Raw genomic sequence first — 15,486 nt, 5'->3', positions numbered from 1 at the left:
ACTGTACCCAGAGTTTTTGGCATTTTTTAAAATAATATATACAATATCTGGGCTGTAATGTTTATTTGTTCAGTAAATAACTACTAGTAACGTAAAAAAATATATACAATCATATAAAAGGCAGTGTTTTTTATCATTCTGTTTAATAAAACATCTCTAAAGCTCTTCTCATGGATAATTATATTAACACCTGATTTGGCAAATAAAGGCTTAAAGATGTTAAATCAGGTGAGCTGCTGATGGAATTGAACACATCCATGCACTGACTGGATACGTCCAGGAGAACATTCTCAGAAATATCTGACAGAATAGCTCATATGCTGGTAAGAAAGGCAAAGCATTCCCTCAGATATTGATATTTGTGATTATTTAACAGTTAGCTGCATTTTTTTTGCAACCATCACTGATTGGTGGAAACTTCACACTAGATCTCGAGCAGTTTGGACTGTGTGTCTCTCCACTCGTCCTCCAGACTCTGCTCCCTTGATTTACAAATGAAATGTAAAATTTACTGATGATCAGTGATGGTTTGGAGAGTCATGTCTGTCATCTGCTGGTGTTGATCCACTGTGTTTTATTATCAAGTCTAAAGTCAGTGCAGTTTTGTTTTCCTGCAAAATCTTACAGCACTTCATGCTTCCCTCTGCTACTGACAACTTTTATGGAGATGCAGATTTCATTTTCCAGCAGGACACACTGCCCACACTGCAAAAAAAGAGTACCAACTGGTCTTATATACAGTAATATTCTGTATATTCTGTATCTTTCTGAGATGCTGACTTGGCTTTTTATTGGCTATAAGCCATAATCAGCAACAATAATAGAAATAAACAATTAAAACAGATCACTTTCTGCCTAATACATCTGTATTATGTTATAATAATACTGAAATAAAGTAAGTTTTCTATGATATTATATATTTTTTGAGATGCTCCTGTACATCAGATTAGGACTGTCAGTTGTCAGTTATTGTGATAAACAATTTATGACCATTTTATGCCACTGACTTAATCAAAATACAATAGCGTAGTAATTTAATTGCACCCTTTTAAAAAGCAATGAAGTTTTTATTAGATATTGGAAAACATAAACAATGAAAAACAAACAAAATGAAACCAGTGGTTTTAAACAGTCATACCAGCTTCTTCTCGTTAATGGGCTCCCTTTGCTAAGTAAATACAATGAGTGATGTTGAGATCAGCAGGAATGGTTGAGGTCATACCCATAAATTGTACAATACATCAATAATGTAATTATTGTGAGAGGCCTATATTAAAGAGTAGCTGTTCAACAAAACATGCAGATTTTTTTTTTTTTTTTAAGTTTGTGATTTTGTGGTTAAATTCTGCACACAAATATACAGCTCTGGAAAAATTAAAAGTTTCTTTGATTTTACCAAATTAAAATCCTCTGGAATATAATCAAGAGGAAGATGGATGATCACAAACCATCAAACCACCAAACTGAACTGCTTGAATTTTTTCACCAGGAGTAAAGGCATAAAGTTTTCCAAAAGCAGTGTAAAAGACTGGTGGAGGAGAAGAACATGATGCCAAGATGCATGAAAAAACTGTGATTAAAAATATGAACTTGTTTTCTTTGCATTATTTGACGTCTGAAAGCTCTGTATCTTTTTTGTTATTTCAGCTATTTCTCATTTTCTGCAAATAAATGCTCTAAATGACAATATTTTAATTCGAAATTTGAAGAAATGTTGTTTGTAGTTCATAGAATAAAACAATAATGTTAATTTTACTCAAATATATAACTATAAATAGCAAAATCAGAGAAACTGATACAGAAACTGAAGTGCTCTCTTAATTTTTTCCAGAGCTGTATATCCATAAATCAAGGTCAAATCTCCTGGGTGCTGGTAGTAATGGTTAACACATTTTGTTGTTGGCACTTGTCTTCACTTTGCCTCTCATGTCGTTATATTAATTCATAAATAATGCATTCATTGATACAGGTTAGATACCAGTGATTTCATCACTGTCTCTCTTCTCTTCTTAGCTTTTAAATGAGCTACCGCTCTTATTTAGAGCTGATTCTGCTGACATGACTCTTCCTGTGCTCTCTGCTCCAGCTCCTGAGCTTTCCGTCCTCCTTAATCATTCTTCTCTCTCTCCATCTCTCTCTCTCTCTCCAGCTCTCACTGGCCAAGGATCAGAATGATCTGATGCGCAGCAGCCCAGACTCAAAGGAGCTCGTGTATCTCATCCAGATCTGCTGCCAGGTATGACTGCGCTCTTTACAGAAGATCAGACTGCATGTGGAGACCTGTGCATTAGGGGTGTGTATGCTATAGTTTATTATATACAATAATATTTTTGTGATTTTTGAAGCAATTAAAAAATAATAGGGATAATATTAAGGGTGGGCGATATGGCCCTAAAATACTATTGCGATATTTCATGGTATTTTTGCGAAAAAATATTCCAAGCAAACACTACTGCAACAAAATGCAAATTAAATTGTATTATTGCATACGATATGATAGGGCACACCCCTAACTAAGATATAATACAAAAAAATACAAGAATTTGATCAGATTTGTAACAGAAGTCAATGATCCAGAATGTCACAATACTAATAATAATATGCTCCAAATATTTCCATATATCCAGGATTAAAAAATAAAATAAATTATACTGGACAGATATAATCTAAAGTCTTTAGTAGATATATAATGGGAAATGAGATCAGTGTGAATTTTTCTTTTGCTAAAAACAGTAAAAAAAAAAAGTGTACCCTGATGTAGTAATTAGAGGAGGGTGATATGGAACCATATTTAAGGGTATAATATTGTTCACAATATTCAAAAATGTTGGCGATATTATTGCGTACGATACGATATGACACACCCCTAGATAATAGCAATATTCAGTCTTGAAAATATATTTTGTATTAGTTTTTTATGTACTATAAAGCTTTGAGGGTTATTTTTTATATCATTTTTTTAATGTTTGTAGTTTACATGCATTCTGTTCTTTAGTTTTTTTGGAAAACTTTTTTGTTACATTCTTTTGTTATATTACTTTGTTTTTATTTATTGTTTTATATAAAATATGTTTAAATCCACCTAAATCTTTAAAATTGTTAAATTATATAATCAAATGAAATAAAATTACATTTATTTATATAGTGATTTTTACAACGTATGTTGGCGCAAAACAGCTTTAAAGAAAACTGGTTGCAGGACAAATGAATCAAGCTGAATGTAAAATATAGAACTGACTGTAATTAACAGTGAAGAAGAAGCTTTAGGAGAAACCAAGACTCACAAGGGGGACCCATCCTCCTCTGGTCAGACTTCTTTATAGGCCTTTCACACCTGCCTCGTTTGCTCCGTACTTTTGGACTTTTCAGTTTGGTCTGAACCGAAGTAGCAGGTTTGAAAGGGGCCACGAACCACGTTCTGAACCATGGTCCAGTTCTCCTGCAGTGTGAAAGCGCATTTTTGGATGGTTCGAACTTTTGGACCACTTACAGGAAGCTGAGCAGCGTTCCTCAACAACGGCAGCAGAAGAAGAAAAATAACCAACTAATACTGGCTGCAGCCTGCGGGAAGGTGAAGTTGGACGTCCAGCGCGTCCAGTCCCACCCACTTTGTCCACTCCACGCCTTGTCAGTCTCAGCTGCTTCAGGACGAGCACGTTCGTTTGGTGAATTTGAACTAATCTACAGTACTGTGCCTGAAGTTGCTGCTGCTGCTGGTATAAAAACCACAATAGCAGCAGCACTACTATAGAGACGAAATAAATCTGTTCATTCATTTTATCCTGATCCTGGAAAGGCTTCTTGCCGAATGAACCACCCGCTGAACTATCAACACGCCAACGTCAGACACATGTCCTTCTAAAACCAATCAGCGTCAGGTTAAGGAAAACACATCGATACGTAAGTGATGATGAAAGGATGGAGGAGTATCACACAAAGGTCTTTGTTGCGCTCCTTAAACTGCAGTGTGAAAACAAAAATAAGCGGAACAAATATATACAATGTAGCAACACATGAACCTTGGTTCAGACCACGGTCCGGACTTTCAGGTGTGAAAGAACCCTTAATTATTGTAATTAAAGTTTCTAAAGTTTTTAGTTTCTAGAACAAAACAACAATGTTCATTTTACTCAAAGTGGTTTCTTAATTTTTTCGAGATCTGTATGTCTATATAAAAGTATATATATATATTAATGAAAATATTTTTTTTTGTCATATCCCCATAAATATCTCTATTTGCAAAAATACCTGCAATTAATTATCATGACTTTATTTTAGGACGATGTCACCTACCTCTAATCCTAAATCCTATCTCTGTAGGAGTTTAGAGAGGGAAGCACTGCTCTGGTTCGCTGGTTTGTTATGGCAACAGTGCTGAAGCCATTTAAAGGTTTTGCCGTTATGGTCGGAAAGAGGTTATGGTTATAGGGAAGTTATAAAAAGAACTTTTGAGTCCGGATCAAAAAGGAAAACAACCACATGCAATGCCTTCTGTCAGTTTTTTGGATTTACTCAGACCTGGTTTTTAGTTTAGAAGGAAACAGGACACAAAACGGGAAATTGAGAGACTTCACAAAAAAAGAACTGTTAGAGCTGCTCCAAATTAGGCAAGAAAAGGGTTTTATTTGTGAATAGTGAAGCATATCCTGAAACAATAGCAGCTATCTATCTTAAGAACTTCTAAAAAAAATATATACTTTGAGCTCCGTTTTGTGTGACTGTGGGATGAGGTATATTAAGGCCAGCATATGTGTAAGAGAACTGGGGGGATTTTAGTCCTGTGAGGGGTGTGCTGCTCTACTGATATGGAGCCGCCTTTCTCTACTAGAGCAAATCTTATTATCTAGATGTATGAAATCTCGAAGCTGCAGGGTGAAATCCACATCTTTAGCCAGCCGAATTTAGGCGTTAAATTTAGCTTCCTCAACCCACCAGTGTTTTATTGTTTGTAAAATAGCGTAGCACTGTTCTGTAAGCCTGTATAAGACTGCACTGGTCTCCTCTCTCTCCATTCTGAGGTGATTTGAAGGTTATGCTCAGTCAAAAGATCCTCTATTCTCCTCACACTGTGCTTTCTCTAAACTCATATTGCTTTCTCTCTGTGCCAGGGGTGGAAATGGATCGTGCGACGGTCATATGAAGACTTCCGTGTCCTTGACAAGCACCTCCATCTCTGTATATATGACCGGAGATTCTCTCTGCTCTCGGAGCTGCCCCGATTCGACAGCCTGACCGATAAATCGGAGGTAACAAAGCCCTGTATATGTTTTTGTAGCTACTACAACTCAATAATCGGGTATCTTCATTTTTATTTAGTTTTTTTTTTTTTTTTTCCCCAATTTACACGGCCAATTAACCAACCCACTCATTAGGACTCCCCCTATCACTAGTATCACCGCTTCTTTTCGAGCTGCTGCTGATGCAGTATTGCTGAGCAGCATCACAGCGCTAACGTTTGGAGGAAAGCGCAGTGACTCAGTTCCGATACATCAGCTCACAGACGCCCTTTCTTGTGGACATCACCCAAGGAGTGATGTGGGGAGAGAGCGCCATCTAGCCACTTTGAGGGAGCAGGGCCAATTTTGCTCCCTCTGAGCGCCGGCAGCTTGATGGCAAAGCTGCATGAGCGGGGGGTTGGGGGATTCGAACCTGCGACCCCCCACTCATAGTGGCAGGGATGGCTGTGGGTGCTCTTTCCTCTGAATATTATAGGAAATTAGTTAATAGACCTTAAACAAGCTGTGAATACAAGACTATTCTAGCGTATCTCCAGAACTACAACTAAAAATCCAACAATAGAAGAACTTGAAGACTTTCAGCTGCAATAAATAAGCATTTGCATGCTGTAATTAAGTGTGTAGTCTGAGACTGCCCCTCATAATTTATAACTCAGTGTTTGAGTTAAATTATTAAATCAATGTTTGTTTCATAGCTAATCAGCCCCTCACTCTGTCCTCGTGTTGTCTGTCATGTAGTGCAGACCAGAGTAAACACTATATTTATATCTTCTTCTCATATGCTCCTCTAAAATAGAGCATGCATTTATATAAACACATTGAATAAATAAACTAAGTGTAAATAAACACTTATTTAAGGTGAACATGGCGGTGGGGAGGGGGTAGGGCACTCTGACACGCTGACGGCTGAATTACTAGAAGAGGAGTATAGTGTAATGTATTAAAGCTGATTGATACAGATGCACTGGGATGTAGTTGGATCAGCTTTTTAGTGGAATTGAAGAGTTAATTACGCTCCTTGTTCATCTGTCTCTCCTCTTGCTTCCTCAGCCACTTTCCCAAATGCTCACTGCCTACCTTTCCCGCCTCTCAGCCATCGCTGACAACAAGATAAACTGCGGACCTGCATTGACATGGATGGAGGTAGAGTACGCTACAGTGCGCCGGTCGATTCCACTTTTGCTTTAAACTGTATTACTCTAGTGAGCCCACTATTGCCTTTCTTGAGACGAGGGGTGGGCAATGTATCCCTTAAATAATATCACAATATTTCAGTGTACTTTGGCTAAAACAGTATTCTTGGTGATAAATACAAAGTTTTATCTTATCCTTTTACTTTTGTGTACTGTGTATACCTGCTGCTGGATGTCCAAAATTTCCCCTCTGGGATCAATAAAGCATCCATCCATCCATCCATCCATCCATCCATCCATCCATCCATCCATCTAAATTGAACTAACTAACCATCCAACTAAATGTAACTAAATAACCATCCAACTAAATGTAACTAAATAACCATCCAACTAAGTTTAACCAACTAACCATCCAACTAAATATAACTAACTAACCATCCAACTAAGTTTAACTAACTAACTGTCCAACTAAATATAACTAACTAACCATCCAACTAAATTTAACTAACTAACCATCCAACTAAATTTAACTAACTAACCATCCAACTAAATATAACTAACTAACCATCCAACTAAATTTAACTAACTAACCATCCAACTAAATATAACTAACTAACCATCCAACTAAATATAACTAAATAACCATCCAACTAAATGTAACTAAATAACCATCCAACTAAATGTAACTAAATAACCATCCAACTAAGTTTAACCAACTAACCATCCAACTAAATATAACTAACTAACCATCCAACTAAGTTTAACTAACTAACCATCCAACTAAATTTAACTAACTAACCATCCAACTAAATATAACTAACTAACCATCCAACTAAATTTAACTAACTAACCATCCAACTAAATTTAACTAACTAACCATCCAACCAAATATAACTAACTAACCATGCACCTAAATTTAACTAACTAACCATCCAACTAAATTTAACTAACTAACCGTCCAAATAAATTTAACCAACTAACCATCCAACTAAATATAACTAACTAACCATCCAACTAAGTTTAACTGACTAACCATCCAACTAAATATAACTAACTAACCATCCAACTAAATTTAACTAACTAACCATCCAACTAAATTTAACTAACTAACCATCCAACTAAATTTAACTAAATAACCATCCAACTAAATTTAACTAACTAACCATCCAACTAAATTTAACTAAATAACCATCCAACTAAATATAACTAACTAACCATCCAACTAAATATAACTGACTAACCATCCAACTAAATATAACTAACTAACCATCCAACTAAATTTAACTAACTAACCATCCAACTAAATTTAACTAACTAACCATCCAACTAAATTTAACTAAATAACCATCCAACTAAATTTAACTAACTAACCATCCAACTAAATTTAACTAAATAACCATCCAACTAAATATAACTAACTAACCATCCAACTAAATATAACTGACTAACCATCCAACTAAATATAACTAACTAACCATCCAACTAAGTTTAACTAACTAACCATCCAACTAAATTTAACTAACTAACCGTCCAACTAAATTTAACTAACTAACCATCCAACTAAATATAACTAAATAACCATCCAACTAAATTTAACTAAATAACCATCCAACTAAATATAACTAACTAACCATCCAACTAAATATAACTGACTAACCATCCAACTAAATATAACTAACTAACCATCCAACTAAGTTTAACTAACTAACCATCCAACTAAATATAACTAACTAACCATCCAACTAAATTTAACTAACTAACCATCCAACTAAATATAACTAAATAACCATCCAACTAAATTTAACTAACTAACCATCCAACTAAATTTAACTAACTAACCATCCAACTAAATATAACTAACTAACCATCCAACTAAGTTTAACTAACTAACCATCCAACTAAATATAACTAACTAACCATCCAACTAAGTTTAACTAACTAACCATCCAACTAAATTTAACTAACTAACCGTCCAACTAAATTTAACTAACTAACCATCCAACTAAATTTAACTAAATAACCGTCCAACTAAATTTAACTAACTAACCATCCAACTAAATATAACTAACTAACCATCCAACTAAATTTAACTAACTAACCATCCAACTAAATTTAACTAAATAACCGTCCAACTAAATTTAACTAACTAACCATCCAACTAAATTTAACTAACTAACCATCCAACTAAATTTAACTAAATAACCATCCAACTAAATTTAACTAACTAACCATCCAACTAAATTTAACTAAATAACCATCCAACTAAATATAACTAACTAACCATCCAACTAAATATAACTAAATAACCATCCAACTAAATTTAACTAACTAACCATCCAACTAAATTTAACTAAATAACCGTCCAACTAAATTTAACTAACTAACCATCCAACTAAATTTAACTAACTAACCATCCAACTAAATATAACTAATAATATAAAATATAACTAATCCCCTTTAACTCTTTAAATTCTTTTAATAAACAGCGATAATGGAACTGTGGTATAATTGCAATCGCAATAATACACTCGAGGTTCGTGTACACATATTATATTAATATAAGTTATATCACTCCTTTTCGTGTATTATTGCTTAAGTAACAAAATAAATTTCACAAAATTGTAGAAATATACTGTTTAAAAACAGTTGACACATATATTTAGTTTTTTTAAGGGAAGAATAAATTTACACTGTTATATAAGCTGCACACAGGCTACTTCTCATTGTGTCAAAGTGTCATTTTGTCAGTGTTGTCCCATTAAAAAAATATATATATATATATACTGTACTTGAATATGTGCAAAAATGTGAGAGGTGTACTCACTTTTGTGATGCACTGTATATTACTATTTGATCTATGCATGTAATCTACAGATATTAACAAATCTACCAAAAATACTCTTAAAGCATTGCAGTAAATATCAAAACAAATACAAAATAGACTGATTTTAAGCTAGAATATTAGAGAGAATTATTGCTTAAAAAAATAATAAATAATATTTATTCTATACCCTAAAGAATGGTTGATACTTCTTTATCGAGTCAGCGCATTGTAGGGTATGGCATAGGTTTAACAGAGAATTATAAATTGGCCTTAAAAAGTCTAGTTTCTTTTGTTATTTACTGAACAATGAGAAAGTGGGGGAGAGGAAGTGTTTAATAGAAATAACAGTCCTGTTCTTCTTGTGTGTCACGATTTTTTTGGGTTTAACAAAGCAGTTCCTTCCAGTTTAAACCAGCTTTGTGTCACAAAGCCGTAGCAATAGCCTCACACACCCATATGCTCATGTAACATTTGCCATTTGAAAAATACAGAGCATCTTTGTTCCTGAATCAACTTGTATTTCACCAACACAATGAGACTGCTGGGCCTTTGTTTAGTCTGGAGGTATTGGAGGAATTATTTTTTATTGTGTGTTTTATAATTATAACTACATATTGTATTGTGTTTCTGCAGTGTGTTATAGTGCAGTTTCTGGTATTAACTGTTAATAAGAAATGGTCAGTGTTTCATTAACCGTGGTGTGCTGGTGAGATTAGTGAGAACACACACACACACACACACATGTTGAGTAAATGAGATGAGTCAGCCTGCTGATGGCACACAAGGGTACTCTCAATGATTGTGTCTTTTGTCACTATTGAGTCACTACTTTGAGTCACTATTGAATTGTTGAAACTAGAAATACCAGATTTGCTTTGTTTTTTGCCTGAATGCTCTTTCTTGTGGACTGTTGTCACAAAATACTGCAGAAATCACTATACGGTAGCTATTTCCAGCTATTCACAAAACTGCTGTTGATTAAGATGGCTTAAGGCAAGGGTGTACAGCCCTGTTCTATTGTTAGAAATGAAAATCTGTACTCACACAGATGGGTCATAGTTTGCAGATGGGTCATTCTATGGAAACGTCTTTACTGATATGTTATACTTATAACATGTTAGGGATTAAATGTATTTATATATTACAAATTAAAGAGAGCACTTCAGTTTCTGAATCAGTTTCTCTGATTTTGCTATTTAAAATTTTATGTTTGAGTAAAATGAATATTGTTGTCTTATTCTATAAACTACAGACAACATTTCTCTAAAAATATTGTCATTTAGAGCATTTATTTGCTGAAAATGAGAAATGGCAAATTCATTCATATTCATAAAGTTTATAAAGAGTCCAAAAACCAATATTTGGTGGAATAACCCTGGTTTTTAATCGCAGTTTTCATGCATTTCATTATCTTGGCATGTTCTCCTCCACCAGTCTTACACACTGCTTTTGGATAACTTTATGCTGCTTTACTCCTGGTGCAAAAATACAAGCAGTTCAGCTTGGTTTGATGGCTTGTGATCATCCATCTTTCTTTCCAGAGCTGTGTAAGATTATGTGACATAAAATAGACAACTGCCAAATAAATAATATATAAAACATATATGGAAAGTTGTGGTTTTCAGTAGGGGTGTCACGATCTCGATATTTTATCGAAATCGAATCGAAATGAGGTCACGATCTCGAGTATCGAAGTCAAAAAGAGGATCGACGATCCCTCCCGCGCGCGCTACGCAAATAGCGCAGCGCGCTACGCAAATGGCGCGGCACCAACACAGTGCATCCTATTCATTTAAATAGAGATAGCCACTGCATGAGCGCAGTCGGCGGGAGTGTGATCACTGTTTTTTATCTGTCCAACGGGGGAGGGGGGGGCGGGGGTTGGGCGCGCAGGTTTTGTATCTGTATCTAACGGAGGGGTGGGTGCGCGCAGGTGAGAGCGTGTGAACTCGCTGAAATGCGTGTGTCAGTGTGACTTGAGAACACTGACTATAGATCACAGTGAGGTGGATTAAAAATCTTAAACTTATAATTGACTACACCTGTTGCTTTCCATTGAATTAAAAAAACATCTTTCTCTCAGATAAAGTAAACACAAGCGTGTTTCTGACTAAAATAAAAGCTTTTCAGGAGAGATATAAGTTATGTGTAAATATTTATAAGACAATACCCACATCACTTATCTAACCAGCCTGTACTGATTTCTGCCCCCCAATAATGCTTTCAATAACCTCTTGTAACCCCTGGGAGCCAGGGGTTACACTCTAATAGCCTTTAATAGTCTTCAGTAGCCTTTAAAAGACTTACCTGGCGGCCGTGGTGTGTCCACTAAACTCCGTAGTTATAAACATCCTGAGGTTAGCAGCGCGCTAACTGACCTGTTTATAATGTAATCCGAGCAGTGCCTCCGTGTCGGCTGTTCTAACCTGCTGCTGTTAGCTGCTTGGGCTGAAAGATGAACTGTAGTGAGCTGTATTATCCGGTTAGTGGGGTTAAAACCTTTATTTGTTTACAGAAACAGTAAAAACGGACTGGCTGAGCTCTGTAGCCCGTGGCTGGGCTGTACTGAAGTAGTGACTGAGTGAAGAGAGCGGGGCTTGTGCTGCTGCTGCTAGTGGTTGGATGAAGAACTGCAGCTTCATGTAATGAGCAGTTTCACCAGCCATCCACACACAGCTCTGATAAACTGCTTGTTTTAATAGTGCACACTGTTGCTACCAAAAAAAGTCACTAGATGGCATTACCATATATATCTTAATAAATAATAATAATAATATTTATAATATTTATAATAATAATAATAATAATAATAATAATAATAATAATAATAATAAATATATTATTTAAATTTTATGAGGCATAAAATAATAACAAGAAAAAAAACAAGAAAATCGAGAATCGAATCGAATCGTGACCCTCAAATCGAAAATGAAATCGAATCGAGGATTTAGAGAATCGTGACACCCCTAGTTTTCAGTAGCCGTGTCACTGGTGTTACCAACACTTTAAAAAGTTGTTTTAAAATATTTTATAATTAAATTCATACTAATGGCACTAGATACTAGATCTATGTAGCAAGGTAAACCACAGTGTAAGTTTATGGCCTCTTTTAAATTGTCAGATTTTTTTTTCATTAGCCCCTTAATGTTTATAGAAATTTAAATTTTGTTTATGCTTAGGGGGCTGTTAAAAAATAGAATACAACTAGAATAATTAACCGTTTTTAGCAGATACAGCTGAAAAAAATAAGAGACCATTTAAAAATGATGAGGAAAAAAAACTCTGGAGGAGGATGGATGATCACATGCCATCAAACCAAGCTGAACTGCTTGAATTTTTGCAGCAGGAGTAAAGGCATCAAGTTATCCAAAAGCAGTGTGTAAGACTGGTGGAGGAGAACATGATGCCAAGATGCATGAAAAATAATTAAAAACAGGGTTATTCCACCAAATATTGATTTCTGAACTCTTGAAACTTTATGAATATGAACTTGTTTCTTTGCATTATTTGAGGTCTGAAAGCTCTGCACCTTTTTTGTTATTTCAGCCATTTCTCATTTTCTGCAAATAAATGCTCTAAATGACAATATTTTTATTTAGAATTTGTGAGAAATGTTGTCTGTAGTTTATAGAATAAAACTACAATGTTTATTTTACTCAAACATAAACCTAAAAAATCAAAATCAGAGAAACTGATTCAGAAACTACAGTGGTCTCTTTTTTTTTCAGAGCTGGTTTGATTGACAAAATTAAAATTTGGGGAAAAAATGTAAGCGTATTTATGCAACCTATATGTTATGAAATAACCCAGATATCTTTACATTAACATTTGCATTTATGGCATTTAACATACAAAAATAAGGGGCTTAGTCATTTACTGGGAGCGTTCAGGGCTAGTATCAATAGACTAGTCAATTCTAGATACTTTGAGCTCTGAAACTACCAGAAATGAGCCCTGCTGCAGCTGATGATACAGATCCTCAGAGATAGAGATTACTAAACTCAGCAGGAACCTGTGCAGGAAAACAGCAGCAGTGTGTGGTTACTGTAATACAGGTATAATACAGGTATTGGTGCTTTAAGTGCTCAGAGAAGGGATGGGTCTTCAGCTGAGGTTGTGTAATGTGGGATCTGATGTTGTCTAAGGTAACATGTGGTTGTTATTGTTGAATGACGTAGATTTGAAGAATAAGGAATGCTCTCCCTCTTTCTCTTCCTCTGTTTCAGATTGATAATAAAGGGAACCATCTGCTGGTTCATGATGAGTCCTCCATTAATGTTCCAGCAGTGGCTGCGGCTCATGTCATCAAGCGCTACATAGCCCAGGCTGCTGATGAGCTCTCCTTTGAGGTGAGCCTTTTTATCTCAGAGTTTTTCCATTTTCCATTTGACTTTGATAAAATGTATTTTGTTTAGAAAGGGTGTGCAGAAGTATAGATGCGCTTGAGTTTCGCAATATTGTGCTTGTGATGCTGTAATGATGCTCAAAACACAGATTTTTTTACTTATATTCTAGGTTCCATATCTCAGAATCAGACCAGCCTACGTACATAATACACATTTCTGGTTTCGATTCCTAGTCATGCAGCTTGGCATCAGCTGCCAGAGCCCCGAGAGAGCACAATTGGCCTTGCTCTCTCTGGGTGGGTACAGTAGATGGCGCTCTTACCCCTCATCACTCCTAGGGTGATGTGGATCAGCACAAGGCTGCGTCTGTGAGCTGATGTATCAGAACCGACTCGCTGCGCTTTCCTCCGAGCGCTGTGATGCTACTCGATAATGCTGCATCAGCAGAAGTTCAAAAAGAGGTGGAGTCTGACTTCACATGTATCGGAGGGGGCATGTGCTAGTCTTTACCCTCCTGGTGTTGGGGCATCACTAGTGATAGGGGGAGTCCTAATGAGTGGGTAGTTGAACTTGTAAATTGTAATTATCAAAGATTATAGCACAAACGAATAGATAATATAGGGAAACAGATTGCAAAATTAACCCTGTGGACTCATTTTGCAATCTGTTTCACTATCCTACCTATTTGTCCATGCTTGTCAGTCAATTATCATGACTTAATTTCAAGATTGCTTGGCCCAGAGAACTAGCTGAAGGTACTGTGTGTATATTCAGTGTTTTAATAGTCTATCTTTGCACTTTCAAAGTTCTTAGTGCCTCGTTTTTAATATCAGGGCCTCAGAATTCTACCAATGAAATGTGCAGATACTTTACGTTTGTTAACGATGTAAAAAAAAAAAAATATTTGTATGAGCATGCTGTGCCCCTATCTCTAGCATTGTAAGCCTGTTGGGAGCATCAGCTAAAAGTGCTTTATTTCAAAATACTAGGTGAGAATGGAAGTGGGCTATTCAAAAAAGGTTTTTACTCACTTTTTTAAGTAAAAATTTAAAAAAGTGTGTAGTGAAACATGATAGCGAGTGCAAACTTTTGTCAAATAGCAAGAGTGTAGAATATAAAATATGTAGGATAGGGAAACCGATTATAAAAATGTATTCCATGTAAATGCATGAATATTATAAAAAACTACCTATTTCCCTGTGCTTGTCACTCAAATAATCTTGACTTAATTTTAAGATTGTGGCACCTGGAGAACTAGCTGAAGGTGCTGTGTGTATAAACACTATTTTTATTAAACTACCTGTGCATTTTCAAAGTTCTCATTACCTTGATTTAAATATCAGGCCCTCAGAATTCTACCCATGAAGTGTGGAGCTATTTTGAGCTTATTAATGGTGTTAAAATAGTGATGGAGCATCGGCTAAAAATGCTGTATTTTGGAATGCTGGGGGAGAACGAAGGGGGCTGTTCAACCAAAGTTTGTGCACGTTGTCATGTTTCACACCTGATTTCTCATCGTATTTTTCCAAGTCAGCTCAGTCTCTGTGTCTCCACAACTCCCCAAGCACAACAGAATACTGTAAATGTCAGCATATTTCAAATTTTAATATCTTTTAAGCAATTATATCTCCTGTTTTCCTGTTTCTGTCCTTTCGGAGAGATAGACTCAGCCAATCAGCAACACTGAGCTGTAGCTCCAAAACTGAGTGAGATATGGAAGAAGAGAAGCTGAACTGCTCTCTTTAAGAGTTTCTATTTCAGAATAAATTAATATGAACCCAAATAACACTAATGCATGCATATACATAAAAAAGATATAAAAAAAAAGAACATAATTTTTTTCTTTTTAGTTGGACTGCTATTATGTATTATGAAACACAGCAGCCATAAAATACTTTATATCATAACATAGTCAAATTCATACAAATATGTCTGTGTGTGTTCTG

The 15,486-nt window shown here is 35.5% G+C and overlaps 1 protein-coding gene across 1 annotated transcript in view; it reads left to right on the top strand.

Moving 5' to 3' along the window:
- The window catches only part of arhgap32a (Rho GTPase activating protein 32a), a 63,051-nt gene that overhangs the window by 29,908 nt on the left and 17,657 nt on the right, over positions 1-15,486 (top strand). Inside the window, exons 6-9 of the mRNA XM_022674824.2 lie at positions 2,150-2,236; positions 5,109-5,246; positions 6,288-6,380; positions 13,421-13,543. Coding sequence (XP_022530545.2) covers positions 2,150-2,236; positions 5,109-5,246; positions 6,288-6,380; positions 13,421-13,543 — 441 coding nt within the window. The remainder of the gene's footprint in view (positions 1-2,149; positions 2,237-5,108; positions 5,247-6,287; positions 6,381-13,420; positions 13,544-15,486) is intronic.

Source organism: Astyanax mexicanus, chromosome 18 (genome assembly GCF_023375975.1).
Source record: "Astyanax mexicanus isolate ESR-SI-001 chromosome 18, AstMex3_surface, whole genome shotgun sequence".
NCBI lineage: Eukaryota > Metazoa > Chordata > Actinopteri > Characiformes > Acestrorhamphidae > Astyanax > Astyanax mexicanus.
The sequence above is the reverse complement of the archived record's forward strand: the minus strand, read 5'-3'. Positions and strand labels throughout refer to the sequence as shown.